Genomic DNA, 19,101 nt, shown 5'->3' with positions numbered 1-19,101 from the left:
AAGCCGGTGCACGTAAAGTACACATCTGCACTGCCATCAAAGGCTTATTTTTATTTTTTTTTCGGTGTAGTGGGGGATTCAGCAAAGCCTTGTAGGTCAGTGTTGGCACTACACTGCAAAAACCTCATCGAGAAAATGCTGTTATTAACCAACAGCAAACTCATCCTGAAAGAAGTCTCAGCATTTCACATTTTGCCATGTCAGAGTTGGAAACTTTTATATATTTTAGCTGTAGTCATTACCGACACTCCAACACAAAGTGGAGTATCACTTTGTCCTCAAGTAGAGGGAGAAATACAAATGTTTTTTTTTTGTTTTGTTTTTTTTTTTGGCGTTACTCGCAAATGCTGAGTCAATACTTTTTATTCAATACTTTTGTTGCAGTCGGAGCTGCGAGTTTTTTGGGCGATGTCTCTGACGGTTTCGCGCATCCAGAGAGCTTACGTTTTGTTCGACGTGAATCTGTTTGGACGGGAAAGCGTCTGTGAACTCTTTTCGAGTCTTGACACAAATTTATCAATTGGATTTAAATCTGGACTTTGACTGAGATAGCCAAACGTGTGAATATGCTTTAATTGCAATCATTACATTGTAGATGTGACAGTGTGTTCGGGTGAACCTTCACCCAAGTCTAAAGTCTTTCACAGCATCTAAAAATGCTTCCTGCCTTTAATGTCATTCCTCTTCACTTTTTTTTCCAACACTTCCCATTTTCAGAAAAAAACAGGTTAAACAGAGATTGGGACATTGTTTTATAACCTGACCTAAACTTGCCTTAAATGTCCCAGCAATTTAATCCCTGACCTGTCTGTCTGCTGCTGCTTGTTCATTAATGTCAAAGTTTTTGGAAAAAATGTCAACAAAAAAACTATCTTTTTCCATGCAACAAACACACACTACTTTGTGCTAGTCCGAATTAAACAATCAAAATCACCAAACGTGGGGCAAAAAAAAAAAAGGGAGCAAAGGGGGGGGGGTGGATCCTTGTACTTGTACTCTACATATTTGACACAAAACTTAAGTGAAGACAGAGAGAACTAAATTTAAGAGCATCATCTACGTTAATAGAGTCGTGGGAGTCAGTACTGTACACACAAACCGGTATTTTATCTGTCACGGCGCCTTCCTCTTAAATAGTTGCCCTTCTACCCCCCTCACACAGCAGACTGGCCAGATTCCTTTCTGTCTGTATCCAAGAGACGCTGAACAAATGCTTTTTATCAGAGTAACGTCAGATGCAGAGCTGAAAGTTCGCCTAATGTTATGCTATTGCATAAGAGTCACCGTGCACAGACATGTTACAGTCTCTTGCACTTAAACGTTTTTTTTTTTTTATTAAGTTACCTCAGACTAACAAAATATTTGTTGTTGTTAGTAGTTATATACAACTCAATTTTGTTGCAGCTTTCAAAAGATTTATGCAACATCCCAGAAAAACAGTGGCTTAAATCTGCTTGGTTATTTTGACTGCTGTGGGTAAACTTCCTTAGCCGGTTAGGTCATAATTGTTGCTGCATTACAAACACTAAGACCGAACATAACAAGAAGCTAACATTCATTTTAAAACAAAATAAGACGAATAGGATTTACAGTAGGCTTCAGTTAGCATCTTAGCCTAGCGTTTTCACTCTACAGAGGAAACTGCTAGTGTTGAGCAAGGAGCTAACTTGCCTTAGCTCAACCAGCCAGTTGTAAAGGCTAAAATAACGTTCCGCAAGACAACAACATATAGAATATAAGGGGCTAATCTAGCCGCCAGGAAGCGAGACACGCAATGACAACACGTACGTGAGCGGTGTTTACCATTTAACTTGCAAAGAGGGAAGGCGATTAACTCTAACACTAGCAGAACAGCCAAACTCCTTCTTTAGCATGCTACGGCAGCCTATTTTGAAAGGCTAACGTTAATCTCAACAAAGTTAGTAACTCAGCTCAACGCCAGCTGCGTTTGGCAGAAAACACTTTTTTTCTTAATTCCAGCAGTATTTGGGATGTTGACGTTACTTACAACTTTTGCTTCTTCTTCCTTTTAGTTGAGCTAGGTCGCTAGCTTGCAGACGTTCTTTTCATTTGCCGATCGAGCTTGAACGTCCTGGCCCTCCTCCATTGGAAGGATTTGCGTAGTGGTGTGATTTTTTTTCTCTTTTTTTTCGCAGTCTGTTTGTGAGTCGGTAGAGGTCTTCTGTCAGAGCCAACGGCAAGCCTTTTGGCTCCTCCTTCTTGATTATGATTGGGTGTAAAAAATACGCCTACATGTAGCACAGTTTTCTGATTGGATAAATTACTTTCCAACGTTAAGCTGATTACTTGTTGATTGGATGACGTCTTTCGGAGGACTGCATTGGCAGAGTTATACATTTGTTTTGATTTTCGGAGTACACCGATATGTGCTATGATGGGCGGAGTTCTTTTTAGATTATATGTTTCTTCTTTGATTATCCTTAGTTCAAAATCTAAAGTTACTGGACTGGTCAAACAAACTACAATTAACATGGCTTTGAATGAGGCGTAAAAATGCTGACAAGTGGCTTAAGTTGTTGTCTTTGTTGAATTTACATCTAGCGAGGGGACTAATAGCTACACTTATTACATTTATTAATAAGTGTGCAAATTTCCTTTTTTTCAAGCGTTTCTGGTAGTAAAATTGTGATTTAATGGATATCTAAAAATGTGAGCATAAGTTAAATACATTTTACATGTTTTGTAATTGTAATTAAATTAATATAAACTTTAAAAATACAAGTTGAAATTTGTGGTTGCAATGTTGCAACATCTAAACAAGTTCATAAATACTTCTGTAATACTGTAATAGCAGCATAATAATAATAATTTAAAAAACATTCACTTTTAATGGAAATAAATGTTACACCGTCACAATCTATTTTTAGTGATTAACAGAAACCTGAAAAGAGTCGCTTACATTTATCTTTGATGGATCTCTGTTTTAAAATTATCAAGTTATAAAGTCTTTAAAAATATATGCCGGCATAATTTAAACACAATATTTTTTTCATTTAACTAAATACATTCAAGTAACCACATGCAAACCTATTTGCCTTCTAATCTGGCTGGATTACGGTCATGTTTATGTGAGCTGGATGAAAATGTGGTGTTTTTGTTATGAAGCACAATTTTTGATATTTAGCATTTGCCACTGTGTGACTGCTGTCAAGTATAAACTACAACTCAGAAACAGAGGGAATGACCTAAAATTTTTTAGAATCTTTCACGAGGCATTTCTGCTGCATTTATCTTCCACTCTGTATATACATTTTATTTCCTGGTTTGGGGGGCAATTCTTTTCAGTTTGTAATCCATTAGTCAATAGTCCATGGATAAAAAATAAATCAGTTTTTCTTTGATTGAAAATTCAGATCATAACCAAAAGTCAGGACATAATTTTTTTAGACTGTTGTCACGAATGATTTTATGATTTATGTGAAGGGCCTTGAATAAGCGATAGATATTGCATTGTGATATATATCACAATGCAATATGTGATATATATCACATATTTATATATATATATCAATATATATATATATATATATATATATGTTTGTTTTTTTTAATTAATTTTTTCCTAATTAAAAGATAGACTAAGTCAAACTACTAAAATACATTTTGCAACTCATTAAAACGATGAATTAATTTTTTTTAAATACTGCAAACATAAGCCTACTTGGCTGTGGAGGAGAAAGATCCTCGTCAGATGTACGGTACTTAAAAGGAAAGAATCACACCTCATGCTCTGCTACAGAGCAAATACAGTCATAAATGTGTAATGTTGCAATAGGAGGATGATTCAATACCGCAAAATGACATTTCTTCTCAGTGTACATAGATGAAAATGGCAAAGTTTTTATCCTTTGCTCAGCAGTAACGTTGGGTAGCACAGGTTACCGACTCAGATTATATCATAGGAAGTTTCCTGTTTGTTTGGATGTTGATAATAATTAAACCTACAAAAGAGACTTTGCATTCTTGTTTACATGGTCGCATTTACTCAGATAAAAAAAATGAAACATTTGCGTTTCTACAGAATGACCGAAAGTCTTCTTGCGCCCTCTAGTGGATTTTGGATTTTGTGGAGAAGAAACAAAACAAAACAAAAACACACACACACACACACACACACACACACACACACACACACACACACACACACACACACACACACACACACACACACACACACACACACACACACAACATAAGGACACTAGAAAGCTTCCATTGAGTACATTTACACTTGACATCCAGACATGCTGCAACAGGTAAATAAAGACAGCTACTTCCTTCCGTGGTGATGCTGAAAATGCAAAAGAAAACAAAAGCACAACGTAGAAAATGAATGTAGGTAAGGATTGAAAAAAACAAAAAACAAAACAGAATCGTAAAAGTTGTTGAAAATGTTTTTTTTTAACTCTCATTTTTGCAGAACTGTTTGGATTAGCTTGGTGTACCTTTAACTTTAAGCTTGCTCTGCTGGTGCAGCTTGAGGTTTTTTCTTGCATTCTTCACACTCATGATGGCAGTGTCTGTTGAGATAAGAAAATTATAAGTACTTATAATGCTTATCTGCATGTTTAGTTAATAACGATTGTGTTCCTTTCTGTGTTGTGCAGGTGGCTGATAGAACTGATGACCCAAACGTTTGTCCCATATTTAAGAACTGTTTCACAGTTCTTTTTAGATTATATGTTTTTTCTTTGAGTATCCTTAGTTCGAAATCTAAAGTGACTGGACTGGTCAACCCTGATCCGGACCATTCAGCACTGAAACGAGATTCTATAAAATACAGTTTGAAATTTCCAAACTCTTTCCTTCTTTTTGTGAAAACAGAAAAAGAAGAATTTGGATGTAGACGTAGACATATATGCAAATTTTGACAAATAACTCTGTAAAATATTGAAAATAATGAGATGATATTAAACATTTGAAAAGCCATCGCCGTGCCCACCTGTGTCCTGGACCACACGGGCCTTTTCTGGACCAGGACCCAGATCCCGGCCCGTCTTTAATACCAAGCTCCTGGAACTTGCTTCGACAAGTTCCAATATACGAAGCTTTTCCCACAGCAAACCCGAGGAGCCCCGCAACTAAAAAGGAATCACATAAAACTCACAATTTATTTAATATTATTATTATTATTATTATTTTTATAACTCACAAAATCCCCATATGCAGAGAAAATAGAACAGACCTGCTAGTTTTGGAAAAGGGCCAAACCTTGCTGATGATTTCCAAACACCTGCATGGGAATAAAAACATTCACTTAAAATGAAATACAGCAGAGAAATACATTATCTGTGGTGTTTTTGGAGAAATAATGGAGTGTTTACCATTGTAGATTAGACCACCAGTGACAGCCATGCTCCCCACAGACAGGGGGAGAGCTGAAAAAAAAGAGAAGGGAAATTGGATAAATGATATTAAGACGCCAATAAAATGAATACAATGTCAGATAGAGATGCACCGATCACTTGGCCAGAGATCGGAATCGGATCATTTTCCCATGACTAAATCTTGTTTATCACCCAAAAAGCAAAAATTCCCACCATTTTTTTTATTAGTAAATGCATCAAACATCCTCACGTATTTGGGTACATTTTTTTTTTCAGTTTATTGAAAATCAAATGAAGGTCAGGTACACACACTTTAACATGTATGAATTTGTAATTCTTTAAATTTCTAAGGAATTCGAAGCTGTCTAGATGCCTGCAGCACATATACGCAACAATCTCTGGAAAAGAAATTAAAAACAAAACAAAAATAAAAAATCAGAATTAGCCAAAATCTTTACAGGAAAGGACCGAAACAAACCCCCCGGAAAACCTGATTCGTGTATCTCTAATACATGGGAATAAATATTTGTAGTAAAACATAAATAATGTTCCACTCTTAATTACTAAAAGCAGTAAAATGTCAGACTGTTCATCGTGACAGAGACTTTCTCAAAGTCAAGTTGCAAGATCCAGTGGCAACACGAGACTTTTTTTTTTTCCCTTCTTGGCATAAATCAATCGCCTTTTGCCCGTTTTCAAACTTTGACCCCTGGAGTAGTGGTGAGACTACTCCTGATTATTTGGAGGTCAAAGGGACAAATAGAGGAAGCGCTGATTGTTGTCGGTTCGTGTTTAACACAAGTTCATGACGAGGGAAGAGGAGAAGCAGCTGGAGCATGGAGTGGAGGAATGCAGAAAGAGAGAAAGAGAGAGGAGGGATAAAGATTATAAACTGTTGCCACATAAAACAAGTTTTCTGTTTTTTTGGAGTCCTAATCAGCCAATATCGATAGGATATTTCTCATCCACCACCTCGGTAACTTTGGTGCTGTTGTCTTTTGATACAAGACATAAACACCTCAGGTTGCTTTCATTTAGCCGTCACTTTGACAAATCATTTGTTTGTTTCGTCGCTCTTGTAGAACCATGCTTGCTTCTTTTTTTTTTTTTTTTTTTATCAGTTTGATCTACGTCATCATGGACATCTTGGACACTCCCAGCCGATCGCCGCCCAGCCGTAGCCAGAAACATACACAATGCAGGCTGTGCTACTTAGCTGAATTCTACTTTAAAAATGAAAATGTTCACATATGGAAGATATTTTTTGCTTTTGTTTAGTTTATTTTGAGGGGGAGATCCTGGCTCTGAAACCCACAGAGGAATGTAAACACACACTTCAGTGAATGAGTGACTTCTTCTACACATGGAAGAACACATTGAAGTGTTTTCTTGTTTGAACAATTTTAAAGTTGCGAGAATTTCTCATGTTCAGAAATATCGTGGCGTGTGCTTCATCTCTAAAAGGAGATCACCTCTGTACCAGAAGCTGTCCTCTTGGCACTCTTTCCACACCTTCCTCACATCTTCCCGGTGGACGTGAGCGTCGCTCAGGGGACACTGTGAGACACACACGCAGGACAGGTTAGGCATCAGATGAACACACAGCGGCCTCGGGTAATAGGAGTCATGTTTTTGATGATCTCTCACCTTCCAGCCCTGTTTGGCTGGAGCTGAATCAGGAGCAGCAGGAGTCTCTCCTGTCTTCACTGTTGTAGCTTCTCCACTTCCAGAACTCATAATGGAGGAGGTTTCACTCGTTGTACTACCAGCTGCGCTACACGACCTCTTCACTGCCGTCCTTCCGCTCTCAGATAAACTAAGGGGAGAGGCTCCTCCCTGGAGTAGTTTTTAAATTCCACCCCCCCTTTAAAAATCCTGACGACACACTGCACATGTACAGGTAATTCAGTGTGACGGAAAGAAATGACAGTATAAATCACTTTAATCAGGAAAAATACTTAGTAGTACTACACCTGTAGGGTTGTCCTTTGTAATATGAGACTAAAAGGACAAAACAAAGCCTAGATTTATTTTATAATAGATGTTGTTTTGGCCACACATAATCAGAGAGCATATACAAAAGTCATCACTCTTTTTACTTTATGATTAATAATTTGAAAAACACAGTACTAACGTTGAATTTACCATAGCCTAGACAAAAGGAAATGTTACTAAGGTTGCTTAAAATGTGAGTTGTTTTTTTCCTGCTAATATGGAAATATTATCTGATCTCCACATAAATCAAACTTTACTAAAAAGGATGCTGCCGCAGATCTTTACACTTTATGCAAAGGGATACAAAGTACATGAAAGAGGGAGGGAAAGGATGATGAACGGACATGATTTTTAAAACTCTTTAGAAATCAAAACCTTAAAAGTGTGGCATGCATTTGTACATTTATCCTGTCCGAGCATGTTTACGGTTTTCATTTTCCCTACTGATGAACCGTGCTTACAATGTGAAAACATGAAGGGGTATGGCAGGTGTTCCAAGTTACTAACATTTACATAGTCTTGCAAGAGAATTGCGCAAGCCACAACATGCTGACGTTCCAACCAATGAAATCGCTGTATTAAATATGACCTATTACCTAGAGTCTTAACTACTCATTCAGATAGCCGCACCTTCGTTTGAACTTGGCTTCTAATCTGATTTCTGCAACACATGTTTTTTTTTTTGTTTTTTTTTGAAACCTCGATATCCAGGCAGACTGAGAGATAAACACATGGGAAACTTTTGACTTACAATCACCATCTAATCATTATGTTAGTCTAAGCTTAAGAAAACAAGTTATTATACAGAAAACTTACTATGACTATTATCCATGTTTCAAAAAGACTCCAGCTCATTCACTTTTGTATATGATGCACTTGGCGGTCCAGTGGAGGAACCTTTTGATGTGGCGATAAAAGAAAAAAAAACTCGAAGACCTACAAAACTCTACCATTGTTCATGTTCATATTGTCCTTTTTTGTTGTTACAAAACTGCTATAGGTTAAAAGTAGCACTTTCCCCTGAAAGTACATAAGAAAAAGTGCAATTTTCTACTCCTAGTGCTGGAGATACACTTTATGAGATATATCTTTTTGAAACACAGTACCAAGTTTAAATAAACTTAACTGTCTGCAGTTCAAAATTACACAAAGTTAACGTAGATGAACACTAATTACATGACAATATATATGTAATATATACAAATTTCACAACTTTAATTAGTAAAGAAATTGCCTGTAGACATAGAGTAGTCACAGGTTTTCAAGTAGAGAAGTACATCTTTATCAGGGGTAGACTAGGTGTGGGTTATTAGTGCTCTCATTAGAATAACAGTCATCTAAATGTTAGGAAGCTATAAGTTGCATGTACGTCTGTAAAGCAGATCACTGTAGGTTTCCTACCTGAACGGGTGGTCTGACCAGTTAACCAGCTAATATCAGCTTGTAAACTTATTTTGGTTTAAGAGAAGAAAAGCGAGGAAAATAATAATAATTGCTAATTAAGCGCTAATGCAACGTCAACTAAATTTACCTGGCGTTTATTTTAGAACGTCATTATGTGTAATGAAAATTATAATTGAGTGAAAAACTTGGTATTTGTGACTGTTCCAACACTGCCATCCTTAGGTAATTTCTAACAACAAAAAAGCAGCGAAATCCAAACAATCGTGAACAATTTGAACACAGAAGTATATAAACCTGGATGTTTGGTGTCTGTGATGAAGTGGGTTAAGATTTACAGTACAAGCAAACGTACTGACAATACCGACACTTTTTTTTTCATCGTCCTGCTGTGTCGATATTGAGCAAACCCGTTCCATGCTTATCTGGTGAAGTCAATTAATATTCGAACAACCAATCACATTTCATCGTGGGCTGGTTTTTAGGTTTGCACGAGGACGGTTTGTTGATTGACACGCTCAAAGTGCGACCTCCGACCAATCAATTTTACTTGAGGGAGGAATCAAGGTGTATTTTTTTGAAGTGTCACTTACAGCAGCCAATGGCTATCAAGCAAGGGGCGGAGCCTGAAAAGCGGACTTTCAGTCATTGGGTGTGCACCATTTACCAGCCGGCGAGACAAGCGGTGATATCTGTTCACCATTTGAACGGAATCATAAGTCAGGATCTCAGGGCACATCTTTATACACCTACTCCAAGCAAACATGAGAGATAATCAGATACAAGTTGTCAGAAGTGACATTTGTGAAAGCCATACTTTCATTATTTTGACTTTCCATGTTGGGATGTCAACTTTGGGGGCTCACTTGTAATTACAGCTGGTAACTTGAAAAAGCTGATTTTGAAGTACAAGTGCTATTTTCTGGGTGATTTAAAAGTCGAAGAAGGGAAAATTTTGACTTCTAATTACAACCTAGAATTTTTTAATATCCAACATGGCTGCCTTGAATTTGAAACACAAACAAGCTTTCAGGTTCAAATAATTTATTTGCCCTTCTGTTGTTTTGTATCTCATATGAACATGCTGTATGCATGTGATAAATAATACATTCCAAATATTGTGCTTGTTCCATTATTTCTGACTTTCAGCTGGAGCCATGCTCAACTAGGGTGCGATGTGTCATTAACGGATCCGAGCTCCATCTTTTGAGAAAGCTCAAAACCCAGTGTTTGATTTATCTCCTCTCACACCGGTTTGTCCGGGTAGTCTACCGGCTGACTGTAAGAGAACGCACCCACCGTCTGCGGGCGTCACTTACGCTAGCAAGGCCCGCCTATTGGCCGGTCTACGGACTTCCCACAGACAGTTGTATGTTTCATAAAAATGCACTCTGATGCGGCAAGTAAGTAGAAACGTTTCAGGGGCTTTTCGGTATTAATTTGCGGTGTTTATCGGCTAGGGAGTCGCGTGTCAGAGAGAAGGAAGCGGACGTTTCTACATCCGCTTTTGTCCCGTGGCTCCGTGAGGTTTGATGAATCCCGTGTTATTTGCTGCTCTCTTTGTATTTGGCAGTACTGTCTGGGGCGACAACAAAGGACGGACGCCTACTGTAATTTCACTTGTTTTGAGCCTGCAGAAGGCTCAGTAAGACACTTCATGGTCGTCTGCAGTCGGTTTTTCGTGTTGTGCATTCAGTGCTCGGTCAAATCCCGCCGACGTTGTTTGAGTTCAGATTGTTTTCGATGGTTATCGGTGAGTTGTGGTGTGTTTTTCCATAATTATTATTCGTCGTGCCTGGTTTCCCCGCCGGGCTCGTTTCGGCTCAAACTTGACACCGACGTAATGTCAGCGTTAATCGGCCGATTTTCTGGCCAGCTGCGGACTGTTGGGGAGAATGAAAATTGTGACGCAGTTGTCTAAAACATCTTTGGTTTGCCTGCTGCAGCGCCGCTGTCGCTCCTTGCGTCACCTGCATCAGCTGCTGCAAAACGTCTGCGCAGTGCTCTCCTGCCAGTAGCCATATAGCGATACATTTTTTAATCAATGTAAAGCGTATTCAGTCAGGGAGAAAAATGTTGGGGGGTAGACGGGGTCTGAGAGAAGTAGTTGTTTCGGAAAGGCTTGGGAGTTGTAGTTCCGCATCCCAAGCGGAGCCGCAACCCCTAATGGCCTCCTCCAAGAAGAAGAACTACAACACCCATACGGCCAAAGCTCTCTGGATACTTTGTAAACTCTGTGCAAGTTGCTTGTCTGGACTGCTATTTTAGGTATGCAGCTAGTGCTTTCCGTTCGTCTGCACGCGTTGGCTATTTTATATAAAGTTTGGCCCCTAGAAGTAAGTCACCACTTCATGACAGCTTTAAATCAGAAATCGGCTACGATTATTTTTGTGACAGGGTTGCTGAAATGGCCGAATACGTTCCGAGTTGAGGGAGAGACCTCCTCGACAGTTTTCTAGGACATGAAGACTCGATTTAGAGACCATCCGCACGATCTGTTGGTTACTTGGCAAAAATAGTCCCAAAATACGATCATAGAGTTAGTTTGTGCTACGATAATGTCACTCAACCTGTACCCCTGCTCAGTTACGGACATTTAAACTGTAGAGAAATATACTGTTTTACATCGATTCTCTTGTGGACCTAGATTTTCAGCTGAATTCCCATCTGACTACACTGGCCAGTATCCACAAGATCCATCACACCTTACACCGGCTGGTAAATATCTGCTGTCACCTTTTTTTTTTTTTCTTTTTTTTTTGAATCTCCATGTCACTGAACATATCAGTCATGTTTCCACATCTTTTTTTTTTTTTTTAAATCTTGTTAGAATCTGACCGAAGACGTTGGACAGGACAGCCACCCGTCAGGTAAACCCACACGGCTTAATCTGAAACACAGTGACCTATTTTCAGTTTCCCTTCACAGACTGTTGCATTTCTTCTTGAAAACGTTTTCAGCGTTCATGCTGTCATCCAGTCTAACAAGGCTGGAAGTTTTGGAACAGAGCTTTATCACATGCACCCACCTTGGAGGGTTTAAGAAGTCTGTGTAAAAATATGCAAACACTTTTAAACTCCAGGTGGGGCCTAGTGACTGCAAGAAATGTAGCAGCATCAGTAAATCACATGTTCACACGAAGGTGTCACACCTAAGCTGTTGCATAGCTTTAGGTAAATAATAGTAGCTCCGGTGCACCTGTTCCGTAACGCCTTGCAAGCTCCAGTCTATATGTAGTCTGGTCTATTAGTATGGAAAAGTCCAATCTTTGACCAAAGCACCCATTTCTTAATTGAAGTTTACGTTTGTGATGGTAGGATAATAAGAAGCTTTTTCCTAGCATGGCTCCTGAATATTCTATGCATATTGGTAAGATACTGTATTGGAAGCACCAATAAGAAGACATATTAGTGATATTTTTTGTTGCAACAGTGCTGTGCCAATGAGTGACTTGTCTCCACCGGTTCAGTGTTTTCCAATTAGGGTGAGGGGATGCTGATGGTGAAGCATACATTTGTTTTTAAGGCTTTTTACACGTCTTTCCGAGGCGTTGTTAGGGCAGCCAGTGGTCCAGATTGTTGTATAATAATTCTGTTTTCTTCCCAGCTTGCTGCTCTAGAGCCATGCCGCCGAGAAAAAAGAGGAGACCTTCTGCCGGAGATGACTTGTCAGCCAAGAAAAGTCGCCAAGACAGGTGGGAGATTCCTTTGTTGAAGATCTAGTAGTATTTTTATTTCCTTTCTGTTTTTCTTTTTTTACAAAAATCTTCATGTCACTTGAACTATTCCACATTGTGCCGCATTACAACCAGAAGCCTAAATGTGTTTTATTGGGATTTTCTGATGAACCAACACATTGTTGTGGAAACATTTTGTTGCAAATTTTCTTGTTTTTCATTTTATTTAATTTATTTTATGTTCCCGTCATATTTAAATTACTTGCAATTTCACACTTGTGTTATAAATGTTATATGTAACACTTTGGATAGGAGAAGCACCTCAACAGTAACCAATTTCCCCTTTGGGATCAATATTCTATAATAAAATGTTATTTATAACGCACTTTGTATGTAAATCTCAAAGTGCTACAAAGTGATTAACAAAAAGCATTAACCAATGCAAGACTCATTTAAGATATTAAATGTAAGATCTTAAGAACAAGATCTTCTGAATTGTAAAGTAGGAGAAAACGATACATTGTTTTATATATGTTATATATAAAATATATATCATATATATATATATGATATATATTTACAGGTTTTATTGGCTCTAGTGGACTTTATTTTACAGTGAATTGACAGGAAAGTGGGTAATGAGAGAGTCGGGAAGGCATGCGGCAAAGGTCACCAGTCCTGGAATCGAACCTGCGACAGCCACATCGAGGACTAAGGCCTCCATGTGTGGGTTCTGCTTAATCCCTGCGCCACCACAGCACACTGACGTCACATTAAGACTTTTTCATTAGGTTCAGTGGCTTAAAGTGGTTGAGGCTACCAGTAACTAGCTACTAATATGCCCTTTCTAGCTAGCCTTACACTCTGAGAGAGTGTACACACACTGTACTGTGTGTCAGAGTAGCTAGCATATACTGCTACCTAGCTACCAAGGGCATAGTAGTATATTAGCTAGCATACTAGGATATACTATCATGGCATGTATTAGCTAACATATTAGGATATACTAGAGTGGCATATATTTGCTAGCATACTAGCAGTTTTTTCTCTTAAGTTTCAATCAAGGTGGCCTTCACAAGGTCATAACGTCTTAAATTTGAATGGCTGAAACCTACAGAAACCCTGTAATTGCTCAGTTGGTCTGTCACGTAAATTCCAAATGAAATGTGTTGAAGTTTTTTCTCTGTATTGTTACAAAATGTGGAAGATGGTGTTGCTAAGAACCTGATTTTTCAGATTTATAAAGATGACAATTTCTGCTGTTTTACCAGTAGGGATTTTTATAAAGGATATCTTAAACCACATCATCACTTTCACATGCTGTACCGTGTGTATGGTTCTGCTGACTGTCTCCTCAATTGCAGCATTTTCAGAAAACACGAGACGTCGCAGATCCGGGAGGAGGAGACGTTTTCCAGTAAAAGATGTTTGGAGTGGTTCTATGAGTATGCAGGTAAGTAGCTTCCTTCATCCATTCATCCATCCATCACTGCTGTGCATTCACAGCTCTAAAAACTGAGCTGACGCCGCTCATTTATCTAAACCAGGTTGTGACGACGTCGTGGGTCCAGAGGGCATAGAGAAGTTCTGCGAGGACATTGGAGTAGAGCCAGAGAATGTAAGCAGATTTTATTTTATTTTTTTTCATTGTTGCTTGGGGCGTGATCTCTGGTTCTCCCAGGTAATCCCCCAGAAACTCCCAGCCTGTACTGTCAGTTTCCGTTGAGCCGGTCATTGAGGTCCGGTAACAGCCTGCCAAAGGAATCGCTCCTGTTTAACAATGTGTGCGACTGTCGTTTTTTACATTTTATTCCCAGGTGGTGATGCTAGTTCTAGCTTGGAAGCTGGAGGCTCAGAGTATGGGGTACTTCACTCTTCAGGAGTGGCTAAGAGGCATGGGCTCACTGCAGTAAGCCATCCGCAATGTTTCCATCTATTTCTATTCAAATTCTGTTCAATTCAGCAGAGCAGTTTTTAAGTATCGAGCCTCTCTGAGGTACGTCTACTGTTATTTTATTTCTTTTAAGGTGCGATTCCACTGAGAGACTGAGGAATTCGCTCGACTACCTGAGATCTGTCCTGAGCGACAGCACCAGTTTTAAGCTCATCTACAGATACGCCTTTGATTTCGCTCGGGTAAGTCGAGAGAGAGAGAGAGAGAGAGAGAGAAGTCAGAGGTTTAATTCATTTCAACTGATTGGAAAAGCTCCACGTGAGAATTGGTTACACAATGTTGCCATTTGTTTTGAGAGGTTTTTTAATTAGTAAATGGATTATATCACAGTGTAATTTGCTCAATAAACAGCCAATCATGTGGCTCGTGGATTCAAACTCCAGCCAATAGCGTGTCGGGTAGCATAGTGGCGAAATATTTCGGTTTTCCGAGCTGCATTTTGTTTTGAATATTTTTTGGGGGGAAAAAATGTGTGACCAGGCAGAGTCGGTTCAACAAAGTCTAATACTGAGCTGAGAATAGGCCGTGCAGCTTTGGTTTGGTGTATCGCATATAATTCAAAGAAACGACAAGAAAAGGGAAAAAAATAAAAAGGTTTCATGTCATTTTTGCCTGAATTTTAACACGAGTATTTTTTGGTGTTTTTTTTCATTTGAACAGGAAAAAGATCAGAGGAGTCTGGACTTGAACACAGCAAAGTGCATGCTGGGGCTTCTCCTGGGGAAAACATGGCCTCTGTTTCCTGTGTTTAATCAGTTTTTAGAGGTGAGCATATCAATAACGCGTATGTAGCCACACGGAACCTATCGGAACCACACGGTATCTAATCTGAAGCACTTGGTTTTTCTTTTGTTCCTTAGCAATCCAAGTACAAAGTCATCAACAAAGACCAGTGGTGCAATGTTTTAGAGTTCAGCAGGACAATCAACCTGGACCTTAGTAACTATGATGAAGATGGTGCCTGTAAGTCAAAACCCAATTGAATGGAAATGTATCACATAGCGATGCACCGATCCTTTTTTTTTTTTTTTTTTCCACTTCTGATACCGATATGAGGTTTAGTATCAGCAAAACCGATCTGATTCAGAATTTGGTGCTAAAGCAAAAGTCGCTAAAGCGTTTATTTTTTTTAAACACAGACATAAATGCACTGAATTACACATTTATTTGACACCTCTGCACCAGTACAGCACGCTTAAATATGGCAATAGTGTCATAATCTTGGTCACACATGTAAAAACAGCACAACTTTAATTAATTAACAGCCGATGTAAAATTTATAACAAACTGACAAAAACAATCGGTTGACTACCAATGTTAAAAAACTCAAATAAACTGCTACAAACCTTCTTTCAAATTGTTCAGAAAACTAAGAATTCTGAATATAATGTCAAATAAATAATAAAGCATGACATCACTCAGAGAAAAATCATAGAATTAGACTGAATAGATCTGCCCAATACCCAATCTAAAAAATTTCAATATTGGGGTCAATACAGATATTAATATCGGATCGGTGCATCTCTGGTATCCCACTGATTTGTTATGGTAGTAATGACTCTGTGTCTCTTCCTTTTGTCAGGGCCTGTTTTGCTGGATGAGTTTGTGGAATGGTACAAGGAAAGACAGATGTCATAGCTGCAGATGAGGGGTGAGAGGGTGAATGGAAGGAAAAAAAAAGTTTAACTGTGACCACAACTACTCTTGAGCATAAACAACCAATAAGCAAAACACAACAAAATCGGTAAGGCAGTGACAGTTGGTGCCTCCTGGTTAAAAGAAGGGGTTCGGGCTGTGGGTGGGTGGGTAAGTGGGTGGTTTGGGGGTTTTGCTGCCTTCCAACTCCCCGTTCGGAGGAGCGCTGTCCTTGTAGAGTTATGCTCCCTATGGAAGTTGCATTGTGGGGTGGATCCCCGTTCCCGAACCCCACCGAGTGGCGTTGCTCTCTGTCACTGTGACGTCTCATATTGTTGTCTGTGTTGGGATGACACGGTATCTGTCGTACGCTGACGGTGGAAACAAAATGGCGTAGTCAGCGCAGGGAAACCAACCATTCGCGTTGCGTTAAGAGTCTCAACTGGGATCACTCGGAAACCCCCTAGGCACACTCGAGTATTAAAAGACCCGTGCAATGAAATTCGACCTGAGCTCCTCGGGACGGATGGCACTAACTACTGTTTGTTTAGTTTAGTAGTTCTCCTAAAAAGCACACTGTGTCAAAGGGTTGACTGCAGGTTTCTGATGCCTGCGCCGTTTACTATTAAGAAAAAGCCAGTTCGTTCTTTCCCTCCATTTTTTTTTTCCTCCTTTGTCCCTCCTCCTGTTTTTGCTGATAACTTTCTGCTAGCCCCCATGCAAAGACTTCAGACCTCATAACACCAAACGAATCAGCATTGCTGCTTACCAACTCACTACAGTGCAACCGTGAGCCACCAGTGCTCTGCTCTGCATTCATTGGTCTATCGACCGGTTTATGTCTCTACGCTGCGTAGATAAGAGTATTACTGTGCCTCAAACATGGAAAGTCGCATTGTGTGTCCCGCACAGATACCAACAAACCCTACCATTTCTACATGTGACTCTACGGTGCCTTTCAAAAGTATTCATACCTCTTACTTTTTTTTCCACCCAAAGTTTGTTGCAAAACAAACACAAACTTCTACGCATTTCGTTGGGATTTAATGTAGTGGACCGACACAAAGCAGTGCTTTGTTCTGAAGCAGAAGGAAAATTATGCATAAAAAAATTTGAAAATTGGACCATGTATTTATATTCAACCCCCCTGAATTAGTCCTGCTTACAACTACTTTTCACAGCGTTATAGTTGTAATTTTATTTTTTTTGGTTTGTTTTGGTTCTTTAAGTCTACTAGTTGTGTTAATTTGAAGTTTTTTTTTGTTTTTTTTTTTTGCAGACTCCAACCGATTTTCTTGCTGTGTTTTGCTAATTTAGTAGTTTGCCTATCAACTCCATTTCTGAAAAGAACAGTATTACCACAGCATAATCCTGCCACCACCATAAATAACGGTGGGGATGATGAAGTGGGAAATATGCAGTGTCAGTTTTCCGTAACAGGGTTTTTTCCCCCCTGTTGGTTAGAAAGTCAAATTATGGACTCATCTGACCTGAGTTTACTGTATCTTATGGTAAATGCCACTTCTGAAGACTTCTTTAATGCATTTCCTTTGACCATTCATACCGTACTTGAGGGTCAGATTTGTGGAGTCTTAGTTTAGTCATTCAGTTTTCTGCACCTTCTTCTGCTTATCCAGCTGTTGTCTGTTTGGATAGACAAACAGACAACATCATCTTACATTTTAAGATGAATACTCTGAACGATGTTCCAAGCTCAGGATGTCGACTTTGCTTTAAATCCTTGTCTGAATTTGTTATTTAATAAAATAAGTTGTTTTTTTTTTCAGACTATTTTAATTAGAATATATTAATTTGAATATAGCATGTACCTGATGTAGGTATTTAGTAAATGAGCTATATTGGAAATGATTTAGAATGAGTGTGGCCACTAGAGAACAGAAAAGTGCTTCCAGTGTAATTTAATATGCAATAGTGGTACGCATACACCACCTTGTGTCCATTGTGGTTAAACATCTTTACTACTTTCTCCGTGGCCTGTCTGCTCTGTTCCTTGGTCTTTATAGAGTTTTCTGCTTTTTTTTCCCCCAGAGTAAATGGGACCTGATACAAACACACCACACAACTCTCAATTTAGGATAAAAACAACTTAATTTTCCTTCCAATTCAGTCTATTGCACTGCTTTGTGTTGATTTGTCACAAAAATAAATAAATAAAAAAAATCCCCATCAAAATGCTCCGATGTTTAGTGTTTGCAACCTGACAAACCGTGGGGGGGGAAAAAATCAGGGGTGCTCAACGCCTTTTGCAAGACACCGTATATTCAGGACATGCAGGCAGTGACACACAAGTAGTCAGGTAACCTTTTCAGGACGATTTCAGACTGTTTAGGCTGTGTTACATAGTGCCAGATGGTGTCCATTTTTGTCTCGGTATTTGGCATCTGTTCGTCTTCCTCAGTCCACGGATAGTTTCTGGTCTCCTTTTTAATGAGTAGCATTCCTCCCAACGCTGACAGTGTTACTACAGCTGCAGTGGAACACCCGAGACCTCTCCGAGGACGCGGCGTCCTTTAGACTAGCGAGGTAGGTTTGCTCAAAGCGTTTCTTTATACCACCCGTAGGGCGTGAACGAAAAAAATAAATAAATGTGGACACTGACCGTTTGAAAGTGCGTGATGATGCTATGCTGTTCTGTTCGCCTAGTGTAACGTTCTTGTAACACATGTATAAAATCTTTTTTGTCTTTGACTGTGATGTGATGCTGCACCGTCAGAAGATTTACTATTTGCATGCATGCTCTGACAGAGCCTTTTGTGAATGGATGAGATTTTTTGAAAACATTTTTCAGACATGCTTTGTTTTGTACAGTTATTTGTGCATGTGTTTTGTGCTTAATTTGACAAACACAGTCATGTTAGTTTTATTTTTCCTATGAAAAAAAAATTAAAAAATACACACAATTGTGTCCACTACGACCTGGAACACACCTGTAACCTCATGGTGGATCAGGAGTTCCCTCCTGCATTTATCCCATCCCCACGCATCGTTATGTATAGAGTAATAAGACGGCTGCAACCGGTGTGAAGACTCTTATTTTATTTTGAAGTTCATGCAATATTTCTTTTTTTTAT

At 39.0% G+C, this 19,101-nt stretch overlaps 2 protein-coding genes across 4 annotated transcripts; one reads left to right on the top strand and one right to left on the bottom strand.

The window, feature by feature from the left end:
* Window positions 1–4,442: 4,442 nt before the first annotated feature.
* ociad2 (OCIA domain containing 2) lies at window positions 4,443–7,231 on the bottom strand. The gene is made up of 6 exons (XM_008407492.3): window positions 6,996–7,231; window positions 6,821–6,905; window positions 5,346–5,399; window positions 5,207–5,254; window positions 4,964–5,102; window positions 4,443–4,541 (listed from the first exon to the last, which is right to left on the bottom strand). Exons 1-6 carry the CDS (start codon window positions 7,083–7,085, stop codon window positions 4,475–4,477), a joined length of 483 nt encoding a protein of 160 aa, XP_008405714.1. The 5' UTR covers window positions 7,086–7,231; the 3' UTR covers window positions 4,443–4,474.
* Window positions 7,232–10,040: 2,809 nt separating this feature from the next.
* On the top strand, window positions 10,041–18,115 carry dcun1d4 (DCN1, defective in cullin neddylation 1, domain containing 4 (S. cerevisiae)). Of its 3 annotated transcripts, none has more exons than XM_008407488.3 (11): window positions 10,041–10,147; window positions 11,392–11,462; window positions 11,575–11,614; window positions 12,351–12,438; window positions 13,785–13,873; window positions 13,968–14,038; window positions 14,238–14,329; window positions 14,448–14,556; window positions 15,035–15,139; window positions 15,235–15,337; window positions 15,957–18,115. In XM_008407488.3, the coding sequence occupies exons 1-11, from the start codon at window positions 10,129–10,131 to the stop codon at window positions 16,010–16,012; spliced, it is 843 nt and encodes a 280-aa protein (XP_008405710.1). In that variant the 5' UTR covers window positions 10,041–10,128; the 3' UTR covers window positions 16,013–18,115. The 3 variants fall into 3 exon arrangements, with proteins under 3 accessions (XP_008405710.1, XP_008405712.1, XP_008405711.1); XM_008407490.3 differs by lacking the exon at window positions 10,041–10,147 and adding an exon at window positions 10,162–10,271; XM_008407489.3 differs by lacking the exon at window positions 10,041–10,147 and adding an exon at window positions 10,280–10,497.
* Window positions 18,116–19,101: the final 986 nt, after the last annotated feature.

Source organism: Poecilia reticulata, chromosome 4, assembly GCF_904066995.2.
Source record: "Poecilia reticulata chromosome 4, P_reticulata-male-v2, whole genome shotgun sequence".
Classification (NCBI taxonomy): domain Eukaryota; kingdom Metazoa; phylum Chordata; class Actinopteri; order Cyprinodontiformes; family Poeciliidae; genus Poecilia; species Poecilia reticulata.
This window is presented reverse-complemented; position numbering and strand designations above follow the sequence as displayed.

Bases quoted from the DNA above. Each gene is read 5' to 3' on its own strand.
- ociad2 (XM_008407492.3), bottom strand. From the start codon at position 7,085: ATGAGTTCTGGAAGTGGAGAAGCTACAACAGTGAAGACAGGAGAGACT. The intron at 5,400-6,820 runs GTGATCTCCTTT...CTTTTTTTTCAG, and splicing joins GGACAGCTTCTGGTACAGAG to CTCTCCCCCTGTCTGTGGGG. The intron at 4,542-4,963 runs GTGGGCACGGCG...TTATCTCAACAG, and splicing joins CCGTGTGGTCCAGGACACAG to ACACTGCCATCATGAGTGTG.
- dcun1d4 (XM_008407488.3), top strand. The intron at 13,874-13,967 runs GTAAGTAGCTTC...TATCTAAACCAG, and splicing joins GTGGTTCTATGAGTATGCAG to GTTGTGACGACGTCGTGGGT. The intron at 15,338-15,956 runs GTAAGTCAAAAC...TCCTTTTGTCAG, and splicing joins CTATGATGAAGATGGTGCCT to GGCCTGTTTTGCTGGATGAG.